This window comes from Palaemon carinicauda, chromosome 30, assembly GCF_036898095.1.
Source record: "Palaemon carinicauda isolate YSFRI2023 chromosome 30, ASM3689809v2, whole genome shotgun sequence".
In the NCBI taxonomy this organism is placed as follows: Eukaryota; Metazoa; Arthropoda; class Malacostraca; order Decapoda; family Palaemonidae; genus Palaemon; species Palaemon carinicauda.
The window spans coordinates 84,424,311-84,436,810 of record NC_090754.1 but is presented as its reverse complement, the minus strand read 5'-3'; the positions used below and the strand labels follow the sequence as shown (position 1 = coordinate 84,436,810).

The 12,500-nt window shown below is 43.1% G+C and overlaps 1 protein-coding gene across 1 annotated transcript in view; it reads right to left on the bottom strand.

Moving 5' to 3' along the window:
• LOC137623853 (glycine receptor subunit beta-type 4-like) overlaps window positions 1-12,500 on the bottom strand; it is a 139,631-nt gene that overhangs the window by 75,926 nt on the left and 51,205 nt on the right. The window contains exon 3 of the mRNA XM_068354660.1: window positions 11,189-11,323. Within this exon, the coding sequence (XP_068210761.1) occupies window positions 11,189-11,323 (135 nt within the window). The remainder of the gene's footprint in view (window positions 1-11,188; window positions 11,324-12,500) is intronic.

Sequence of the window (12,500 nt, the reverse complement as noted above, 5' to 3'; positions counted from 1 at the left end):
CCTTAAGGTACCAGAATTCTAACTCCCGGAGCGAGTATCCCTCGTGAAAGGGATATCACGACATATCAGAGGACGTATTCTAGACACGTCACATGGCAATCTACATCCTGGACAGAGATTTCGTCTCGTAGGAGGTGATTGGCGAGATACGAATTCGGGAAAGAAAAAGGGGAGCCGCTCCCAAGGCCTCCCTATCCCCCGATTCGTATGCGTGCCTGGCGCCAATCCTGGCGCCATCTGTATTCCTTTTTGCGTAGCTTAACAACTCGGTGTTTTTTCCTGTTTTTCTCGCAAATCTTGGATTTATTCGACTTTTCATGGCTTCTCCGTCTTCGTCGGCCTCTGATAAGTTGAGTATAGTGTCTTTTATGTATAAATGTAGGCTCTTGGTAAAATTTTGAGTGATTAATAGGATTAATCTTTGATACAAGAGCCGTAGCCTACCAGAGGCGTCTTGGACGCTGTCGCTCGCTAGGTATAAATTAGTTAGTCAGAGCGACATTCCTGGTTGTTTTGCTTTAATAAATTTTAGCTATTTAGCATTACATAGGATTTCCTTTCGTGCTTAGTATTATTTGGCGAAGTATTCGCCATTCTGGCCTACGCTAGGCCATGTAGCCTAGTCGTTTGGTCCTAGTACTTCATGCATGATTATGGTTTTTCCGAGTGTAATTAAAATTTTATTGAAGCTTTAGGCTATATTTTATACATTTTAGACTGTGTGGAATATTTCCAAGATAGTATACGAGTGAGTTTCGGTGAATTAGGTAATCGATTCTCTTGGTGCCTAGGCTAGTTGCTTATGGAGCCTTAGTATACTTTATCATACTCCCCGGTTGCTTTCTTTTCTTCGGAGAAGGTATGCAATCCCTTTCCCTCTGTTTAAGCCTTGGGCTTATCCCTAAGTGGTTTTTTCCGAATTTATTTTCGATAAAACTATACTAGGGTGTTACTGTACCTTCCTGTTCCTGTAGTTATGGTTCAAGAGGGACAGAACAACAGAGTTTTTAGTCTGAGTCTGTGTTGTCTGGCTTGGGGCAGAGTCCCCCTCGCTGACCTAACACATACAAAGGGAGCTTAGCTCCCTTAGGTCACTACCGAAGGTTTCTGTGGATATGATTCCTTCTTTTGTGATCTACCAGACTAGTCCTTGTTGCTGTTCTCGGGGGAGGATAAGTTCTTCCCTTGGGAGTAGCAACGCCTTCCTTGCTTTGGTGCTCTGGAAGCTGGCAAGTATTGCTGGCCTTTCCCCTTAGATCTCCCTTAGGCTAAGATAAGTTTCTTGGCTGCGGGTGATCTGTCACTAAAGCAAGGTTGGCAGGACCCTCTTGTCCCTTCCCCCTCTTTCTTCGTAATGGCCGAGCCATTACTGTACTGTACGTCGTTCTACATCTGGACCTAGTATAGGTTAGGATGTGGAATTGACTCAGCCCCTTGCCGGCCGGCAGAGCTGGCCGGCAGGGGTCTTACTGTACTGTACGTCGTTCTACTTCTGGACCTAGTATAGGTTAGGATGTGGAATTGACTCAGCCCCTTGCCGGCCGGCAGAGCTGCTGGCCGGCAAGGGTCTTATGTTTTCGAGTGCTGCCCGGACCTCTCTTGGTCCCTCATCCATGCCAGCCGGCAGAGCCGGACGGCATTGGTCAAGGAAGCCTGAATTAGTTTCTCCCCTTCCTTATATGCACTCTTTCGGTTGCCGGGCTTGGAGGTTGTGTACACTCTTATCCCGGCATCCATTCTATTTTTCTTCTAGTGCTGTACCTGTCCCGGCTGCCGGCCTATGAGGCCGGCAGCCGGGCAGGTGTAGTCCTCTGGTTCTTTTGCTGCCAGCTGGCATCGGTCTTGTACCTTTGCCGGCTGGCTTATGTCAGCCCTTGTCTGCCGGTCACCAAGAGTGTGGCCGGCAGCTGGGTACTACCTTGTGTAGTTGCTGGCCGGCAGCCATTGCCGGCCAACACTGGCTGTTACCGGCCGGCAGTTGCTGCTGACCGGCACAGGCATTTGAACCAGAGTGCTGCCGCCCTATAGCTGTTAAGTAGTATACTTTAAAGCTAGTTGTGGTGTGTGCCGGCCGGCAAAGGCAGGCCGGCACACATCCCCCTATACTGTACTAGTATTCTTCTGTATAGCATATACAGTAAGAAGAAAACTATGGTAAGGGTTTTGGTACAGCACTGTGTCTTCTAACACTATTGTTTTTTCTTGCACATCCCTTTGCTGTTGCCCTACAGATAGGAAGCTGAGTTCTTCCCTGTCTATTATCCAGGATTTTAAAATCATTGCTTAGGTGTGAGCTCCACCTGTTTCCTCTGGAAACCTTGCATTGGTTACTCTAGAAGAGATAAACCATTTTGATTTTATTATCTGGAAGGCTGCAACAATGGGTTGTGAGGGAAACACAAGTGTGTGTCTTTCCTTTCTGAATTGTTATGCTATACTATGCATATCCAGTGATACATAGTTCACTTGATACTCATGGAAATTTCTTCTCTTTACAGAAGGACACTCCGAAGTGGGGAAGTGCTTTCTGCAATGTCAGCAGCAAGAACCTCTGCGGACATGAGTTTTGTAGGAGACACGCAGCATACGCTGTCTCCAAGGATGATCTCCGGTATTGGGACCCTCAGGTATGTACTGTGTGCACTAACCTGATTACTGAGACATTTAAATAGCTAGGAAGAAGCTTCGTACCTGGGTAAGGGGCTTCCAAAAGAACACTTCTGGCCCTTATCTTCCAAGTGAGAAGATGAGGGCGTATCCTTTCCCTAAGGCATCAGCTGATGCAGTGATTCCCCAGCCTCAAGAGGAGATCCCCTAAGTTCAGATCCAGGTGGATGCTGAAGTCACGGTCGCGATGCAAGACATCCAGCTAGATGACAGGATGTCTGATGTGGACGGGTGTCAGGAGGAAGACCTCCTGGCAGAAGCCCAGGATGAAGTTCAAGCCCCTCTACATCGGCCGGTCTCCCAGTAGAGCTGGGACAGGCCCTCTCTTCTATTGTTGGAATGATCCAACAAATGCAGAAGGAGAATCAGGAGAAGGCGGCTGCAATGGAACTGCGAATGCAGTGCCTTGCAGAATCACATGGGCCCCAGAAAAAGCTTAATGTGAAAGACCTTCCCTTGTGCTCAGATGCTAACCCATGGAGGTATGCTGAGCACATGCCGATGACGACTGGAAAGATCGTCATCTCGGATAAGCTGGGCTCAGTTCCCCTGGAGGGTGGAATTCTGGCCCAGCAAGGCATCATATCCGGACTGTTATGTCCGGCTGAGGAAGGAACCAGCTTCAAAGGAGGAGACAGAGCCGAAGGAGGTCATAGTGATGGACCATGCTAAGGCTCAAGCTCTACTTTCATCCTCGATGAAAGAGAGGGGCTTCTCTAACTCAAAGGTAGCCGCATTGAATAGGAAGCTCCCTTCCTTTGTGTCCTCGCCTACTAGAGCCTTCCCCTTTTTACAGAAAGGGTTTCTGGCTGTATTAAAAGCAATCGAGGCCGGCAAGTCTTGCCCCTCCCTAGAGGAGTGTAAACCCTTGTCGCTGGCCCTGCCTATGGACCACAAAGACTGGAAGGACGTCCATCTTACGTTCTCGGTGGGAAAGTTGGAGGCTGATATTGCCGGACGTCAGTTCGGCAAGGACCTCCCTAAGCTGTCTGACTTTCTTTTGCGAAGTGAGTTCGATACAAAAGATAGACTGACTGCCTCAATGTCTCTTCAGACTACTCTCGAGACGATGGCAAGTGACCCCAAGGTCCATGAAATGTTCATGGTAGTGGCCAAGCCTCATCTGGCCACAGTGACGAAGGACCTTTATGGCTTCGTCAAGGCAAGGAGAGCTTGTAGGGAGTTCGTGTTTACCTCGGCTACGGTGAGGCACGAGCCAAAGAAACTAATCTCCTCCAACATTTGGGGAAAAGACCTTTTCCCTACCGACTTGGTCAAAGAAGTTGTTGATAAGGCCGCCTTGGAGAATAGAAACCTTCTCCAGAAGTGGGGCCTGGCTATCAAAAGAAAGTCTTCCCCGGATGAGGGTCCTCAACCAAAGAGGAAGACTATGAGGACTAGGCTACCGTCTCGGCCAGCCAAGCCTCTTAGACAGCAACAGCAACTGCAATTGCCATTGCCCCCAGTGCCCCAGATCGTGGCACAAACCCCGACCTCCTTTCAGTGGGTACCCCAGGCCGTGTCGACACAGTCCACGGCATTCACCCCAGCGTTCGAAGGGCAGTCTACTTCCTTTCGAGCAAAGCCTAGAGGAGCAGCCAGAGGCTCGTCTAGACGCCCCTCAAGGGGAAGGGGATTCAGGGGTGGTCGTGGTCAGGAAGGCAAGACCTCAGGACGGCAGTCCAAGTGAGGTGATACCGGTAGGAGGGAGACTTCTGAAATTTCGGGATCGGTGGACCTTCGATCCCTGGGCCCACAGCCTACTCAAGAATGGACTGGGCGGGAGCTGGTACAGCACTCCACCCCCGTGCCTTCGGTTTTTCCAACACTCCACCCCCGTTATGGAGGAGTACGTTCAAGAACTGTTGGAGAAAAAAGGTGATCCGAAGGGTGAAGCCCATCAATTTCTAAGGGAGGCTGTTTTGTGTTCCCAAGAAAGACTCGGAAAAGCTCAGAGTCATTCTGGACTTGTCGCCACTCAACAAGTTCATAGTGAATTGCAAATTCAAAATGCTAACACTGCAACACATAAGGACCTTACTGCCCAAGAGGGCATATTCCATCTCTATAGACTTGTCAGACGCCTATTGGCACATTCCAATTAGCCATCGACTCTCCCCCTACCTAGGGTTCAGGCTACAACGAAGACTCTACGCCTTCGGAGCCATGCCATTCGGGCTAAACATAGCCCCAAGGATTTTTACGAAGCTTGCGAGCGTAGCTCTCAAACAATTACGCCTAAAGGGAATTCAGGTAGTAGCCTACCTGGACGACTGGTTGGTGTGGGCAGCATCCGAGACAGAATGCTTGCAAGCTTCCAGTCAAGTGATCCAGTTCCTAGAGTACCTAGGCTTCAAGATCAACAGAAAAAGTCTCGACTTTCTCCATCTCAAAAGTTCCAGTGGCTGGGAATCCACTGGGACCTTTTGTCACACCGTTTCTCCACCCCGGCGAAGAAAAGGAAGGAGATAGCGGGTTCTGTCAAGAGACTTCAAGATTCCGAAAGGATATCAAGACACGAGCAGGAGAGAGTACTGCGCTCTCTCCAGTTTGCTTCGGTGACAGACCCAGTGCTAAGAGCACAGCTAAAGGATGCAATCGGAGTTTGGAGAAGTTATGCATCAAACGCGTGAAGAGATCTGAGAAGACCAGCTGCTTCGGCTAAGTACTCTTCTCAGGCCTTGGTCCCAAGCCAGACATCTAAAGAAGTCGGTTCTTCTTCAGCCACCTCCCCCGTCGGTGACGATTCACTCAGACGCCTCGAAGGAGGGATGGGGAGGTCACTCTCATCGGAAAAAAGTCCAGGGGACTTGGTCCAGGCTATTCAAGACCTTTCACATAAAACTTTCTAGAAGCTAGGGCAGTGCTCCTTACCTTAAAGAAAGTCTCCCCGCGTCACTCGATCCACATAAGGTGGTGATAGACAGCGAGGTAGTTGTGAGATACTTGAATCGACAAGGATCGAGGTCACCACCTCTCAACCAGGTGATGTTGGCCGTCTTCCGATTGGCGGAAAAGAAGAAGTGGTACCTGTCGGCAGTTCACCTTCAAGGAGTCCGCAATGTGACAGCGGACGCTCTATCCAGGTTCACACCGATAGACGCAGGATCATTCTCCTTCATTCTGAATCAGTCCCAGAACTGCAGATAGACCTCTTTGCGACGAAAGACAACAAGAAGTTGCCCCTGTACGTGCCCCGTACGAGGACCCCTTAGCGGAAGCAGTGGACGCGATGTCCCTCGACTGGAACAGATGGTCCAAGATTTATCTGTTCCCTCCTCACAACCTTCTGTTGAGGGTCCTCAACAAACTGAGATCCTTCAAAGGGTAGCGGCAATAGTGGCCCACAAGTGGCCGAACAGCGTGTGGTTCCTCCTGGCATTGGAACTGTAGCTGAAGTTTGTACCACTACCAGATCCAGTTCTGACCCAGCGAGTCCAGAAGTCAACTGTCTGCACTTCATTACAGAAAACCCGGACCCTGCAGCTCATGATTTTCTCTCCCTAGCGGTGAGAAAGCGTTTCGGGATTTCGAAAGCCAGTATAGACTTCCTTGAGGAATATAAGTGCAAATCTACTAGAAGGCAATATGAGTCATCTTGGAGAAAATGGGTGGCCTTTTGTCAAGGCGAAGATTCCGCAGGAGATCTTGACAGACTTCTGCTTATCTTTCTTCTCCACCTACATGGTCAAGGGTTGGCAGCGAACACGATTTCAGCGTGTAAGTCTGCTTTGACAAGACCCATTCTATATGCCTTCCAGGTCGACCTAGGTAACGAGATCTTTAATAAAGTCCCGAAAGCCTGTACTAGGCTCAGACCTTCAGCACCTCCAAAGCCCATTTCATGGTCTTTAGACAAGTTCTTCATTTCGCTTCTCTGTTGAGCAATGAAGAGTGTGCGTTAAAGGATTTGACACAAAAAGTTATTTTCCTATTTTGCACTCGCGTCCGGGGCCAGGGTTAGTGAGATTGTAGCCTCTCGAGAGAGGCAGGTCGTGTTCAGTTCCTGGATGGGGGAGAACTGAACCTGTTTCCGGATCCTACGTTTCTCGCCAAGAATGAGTTACCCACCAACAGGTGGGGTCCCTGGAGAATCTGCCCTCTGAAAGAAGATGCATCTCTATGTCCAGTAGAATGCCTAAAGGTCTATCTTCATAAAACTTCAGACTTCAAGGGTGGTCAACTATTCAGGGGAGAAACATCAGGCTCAAATTTATCTCTGAATCAACTCAGAGCGAAAATCACATATTTTATTCGCAGAGCGGATCCTGACAATACACCCGCAGGTCACGATCCGAGGAAAGTTGCCTCATTCTTAAATTTCTTTAATTGTATGGATTTTGAACATCTCCGTTCATACACTGGCTGGAAGTCTTCCAGAGTGTTCTTTCGCCACTATGCGAAGCAAGTAGAGGAACTAAAAGAGATCTGTGGTAGCAGTGGGTCGCGTGTTAACCCTACTGTTTAACTCTGCGAGGAACAGCGGTCTTAATTGGGACGATTAATTCCAGGGAGAGTGTGTAGTTACATACTGTACTACAAACTAAGTGAGGGCACTGTGTTGCCCATCCAGACTGTTCCATTTCCAAAGGTGAACCTAGCATAAGTGCAGACATGTGTGCCGAGCGTTTCTAACGCTAATGTCATTGATTTGTAATACAGGCTTTTATGACTTTGATACCTCGGTATCTTAAAAGTGGCATCTAATGTTTTTTCTTTCAGACAAACAAGCTCAGTTTACTATCATACTTATGCTTAAAGTTTTGGGTTATCCTCTTCTTATGTATATATATATATATAATTGTGGTTAACCTGTCTATTTATTGCCTGTCAATAATCTGGTTCTTGAGAACCTTGCGTCTCCTTCACCTGTGTCAATTTATTGGTATAATTGAGCATTCATTCTATGTACCTTATCTGGGATAATTCTAATAGAATTGTTCCTTTATGCAAGCTATGTTACATTGGTTTTCCTCCTATGCGGATATAAAACCTTTGTCCAATACAAGTATTGTGCGGAGAACTGGTCGATATTTCATATTGACGCAGTGGTTCTTTACAAACTATGCTTTACTTAATATAGGGCGAGACCACTATATTAGCTTGCCTGGTATTCATACATAGATATATGTACTCTTCGAGACTTTTCCAGAGTCTAGTAGGACTCTTCCCTGTAGGGGGCAGGAAGCTCTAACATAGTTTATAGTTAGTTGAAAAGATATATAACGGTAACATCTTAGGTCTCTAGGTCTAGTCGACCGGGAAAAAATTACCTCCGGGGAGTACGGCACGTTCTGAGAATCCACAGATACAGTAATGCTCTGGTACACTTCCATCAGGACGACATGGCTTGAGCCCAAAAAACGGATTTTGAGCGAAGCGAAAAATCTATTTTTGGGTGAGATGGCCATGTCGTCCTGATGGACCCGCCCTTGCCTTTCTAAGAAAGGGCTGTAGGACCCCTCCCTACATACAGTATCTGTAGCACCTCGTGTACGCTACAAGGAATACAGATGGCGCCAGGATTGGCGCCAGGCACGCATACGAATCGGGGGATAGGGAGGCCTTGGGAGCGGCTCCCCTTTTTCTTTCCCGAATTCGTATCTCGCCAATCACCTCCTACGAGACGAAATCTCTGTCCAGGATGTACATTGCCATGTGACGTGTCTAGATTACGTCCTCTGATATGTCGCGATATCCCTTTCACGAGGGATACTCGCTCCAGGAGTTAAAATTCTGGTACCTTAAGGTAAATTCTCTGGGAATATCGCCGTAGTTGTAATATACCCTAGGAAGCTACCCTATAGGAACTTCCATCAGGACGACATGGCCATCTCACCCAAAAATAGATTTTTCGCTTCGCTCAAAATCCGTTATATATATATATATATATATATATATATATATATATATATATATATATATATATATATATATATATATATATATATATGTGTGTGTGTGTGTGTGTGTGTGTGTACAATTATTACCTATGTAGTGGGTGACTCCAGATGAAGCAAACATTCTAGTTTTCGGGGTACATTTTTATAAATGTCGCATATATATATATATATATATATATATATATATATATATATATATATATATATATATATATATATATATATATATATATATCATAAGGTACAGAGAAAAGACACAAGGAGCATGAGATTATAATAATCCAGTAATACGATGATGTAGAAGTTCCAGTATATTATTACTTGGCCATAGAAACCTCCCCCCTTATTATTATTATTATTATTATTATTATTATTATTATTATTATTATTATTACAATCCTTTTTGGAAAAGCAGGATTCTATAATCCCAATGGCTCCAACAGAAAAAAATAACCCATTGAGGGAAGGAAATATGGAAACAGTTAGAATAGTGTGCCAGATTTACCCTCAAGCAAGAGAACTCCAGCCCAAGACAGTGGAAGATCGTGTTACAGAGGCCATGGCACTACCCAAGACTAGAGACCAATGGTTTGATTTTGGAGTGTCCTTCTCTTAATATTCAAGTGAGGAAGTTATTACAATTGATGATAAGTATGATTGTCATTATGATTAAATGATATTGATATGATGATACATTATATGTAATATTACCTGTATCCATAAGTTTTTTGGGGGACATTTTATATACATATATATATATATATATATATATATATATATATATATATATATATATATATATATATCTTTTTATCTTTTTCTCCAAACTAGGTACAGAATGCATTTTTTTTATTCCTGTTTCGCTTCCGTTATCAACTATTATATATTTGGTCACATGTCTAAATTGATCTATCTATCTATTATCTATCTATCGCTTCCTTTACTAATAAAACGCTAAACAGAAGCATTGGACTCCAACGATCTATTTCCATCGATCTATCTTTTTATCTAGTTCTTTAATCATACAATAAAGGAAAGATTACAGTGGCAGAAGACTTTCACATTGAATACATAATTTATATATATATATATATATATATATATATATATATATATATATATATATATATATATATATATATATATATATATATATATATATATATATATATATATATATATATATATATATATATATACACACATGTATAAGTGTATAATTGCCTATAGTCATACATATATTCATACACACATGAGAGTATAAATAATGTGTGCACAGTATATATATACATATACATACATTCTTTATATGTGTATAATTGCCTATAGTCATACATATATAAATACACACATGCGATTATAAATAATGTGTGTACAGTATATATATATATATATATATATATATATATATATATATATATATATATATATATATAAGCCATTAATCCCCTCGATAAAAGTAGATTCAAGGAATTACTAGACAACAGACAAAGCACATCTAATCCCCTAAGCAGAAAAATAAAGGCACCACTATGAGAGAGAGAGAGAGAGAGAGAGAGAGAGAGAGAGAGAGAGAGAGAGAGTCCCACAAGGATTACGCTTAAGAGAAAATTATATCATTGTGGAAGCATCTCTCCTTTACGTAGGATATAGGATCAACATTTCGTCAGCGTCCTTATATCCCCTTTATTTATCTCGAAGGATAAATATGACGTGGCTTTGTTTATTGTTTAATATCACGGATTCTTTCCCCCAGAGACACAAGCTACTTTATTTGGGCCGAGGCACTCTGGAATGCTGGTCAACTCAAAAATGAAACATGCCTGGAACATTCCCCGGTTATATTTTCGGTGGCAGTCGCAAGCAATCCTTTACCTCTCCAGCTGCCTCGATGTCAGGAGAAAAGAAAATGTTCCTGGGGACACAATTGCGAGATTGCTTCCTCTATTAACATCCCCATTCCCTTAACAGGACCTCTCGGCCCCCCTGTTGCTAGGGTCTGTTAAGCGGGGTTTACACGGTCGAACGGTTCGTCGAGCCCGGTTGTCGAACTTGCTTGTCAAACGGTTCGATGAGGTGGAGTCAGTCTCAAATGTATAAGGTCCACAAACCTTAATGCATTTTTAGCTGATAAAGGAGCCCCGCCCACAAAAGTCAGGCGAGGACAGACTTTCCTCGAACCGTTCGACGAACGTGTTTGACAACATGATACCTCGTTCACACGTTCGAACATCACTTCAAACACATGTCTGTCATATCGCGTTCGACGAACCGTTTGACCGTGTAAAACGGCCTTTAAATGTGGTTCACGCGGTCGAACGGTTCGTCGAACCTGCTCGTCAAACGGTTCGAAAGGTGGAGACACCCACTATGGCCTCAGGTTTGTGGACAATGAAGCCCACAAAAGTCAGGCGAGGCCAGACTTTCTGTAAACCGTTCGACAAACGTGTTCGACAACTTGATACTCCGTTCAAACGTTCAAACACCACTTCAAACACTTGGCTGTCGAACCGTGTATATCCTTTAGACGCAAAAACTAAAAAAAAAAAAAATCAACAAAATGTGTTTCATGACTCAGAAACAGCCATCCATGTCTTCCCTTCCCCCGTGTTACTCACCGATCTGAAAGGATTCCTGGCAGGTCGTCGGGACGATCTTTTCCATCTCGAATTGGGGCATCCTCATATTTTTGTACATTTTAATGGGGTCGTCGTTCTTCCAGGATAGCCGGAGTTCTTTCATTGTCTTTGAAACTGCAAAGAGAAGAAGACAAGATGCAATGGCAGACGTAAACTTCTGTAGGGAATGATAGCAAATCCTGAAAGGAGAAAGTGAAAATATCTTTAGGTCTTTTTACACTTGAATCGTAATTTTAATCTGAAATCCTGAAAGGAGAAAGTGAAAATATCTTTAGGTCGTTTTACACTGTTAGAAAAAACCGTCATATTAATCGGAAATCTTAAAAGGAGAATGTGAAAATATCTTTAGGTCTTTTTACACTGTTAAAGAAAACTAATTGTCATCTGAAATCCTGAATGGAGAGTGAAAATATCTTTAAGTCGTTTTACCGTGTTAAAAAAAAACCGTAATTTGAATCAGAAATTCTCAAAAAAAGAAAAAAAATATCTTTAGGTCGATATACATTTAAAAAAACCGTAATTTTAATCGGAAATTGTCGAAAGTGAAAATATCTTTAGGTCGTTTTACACGGTTAAAACCCGTAATTTTAATCGGGAATTCTCCAAAAAAAAGTGAATATCTTTAGGTAGTTTTACACTTAAAAACCGTAATTTTAATCAGAAATCTTCAAAGGATATAGTGAAAATATCTTTAGGTCGTTTATTACTGTTAAAAACCCGCAATTTTCAAAATCGGAAATGAAAATATCTTTAGAAAAAAAAAGAAAATCGGAAATTCTGAAAATGAAAATCTTAAGGTCGTTATACACTATTGAAAAAAACTAATTTTAATCGAAAATTCTCCGTAAAAATTTACGGGTCTCAGGCGTATTACAGTAAAATACAGGCGACCGTAATTTTACCCTACTTTGTTATTATCCTTTGCGGGTTGGTAACCGTAATATCACTCATTAACGTTAATATATCCGTTTTTAAAACGATAAATTCCAGGCAACATTTATTCCAGGATTTTTACCGTTTTTTTTTTTTTTTTTTTTTTTTTTTACTGCAAATTCTTAAGTGTATGGAAGGAAATCCAACAATATTACCAGCACCTGAGATATCATAATCCTATTGACATTAATAGTATTAAATATTGTTATCAAAGGCCTATTGGGAAGTGTTACTGTCGGCTTGCATTGTTTACATGTGGGCCAAACCTGAAATAAACACAAATGGTGTATTTTTTAACTCACTTTCATAATATACATCCCAGAAAAATATCTATTTCAAAATGTCTTCGTTTCAATTT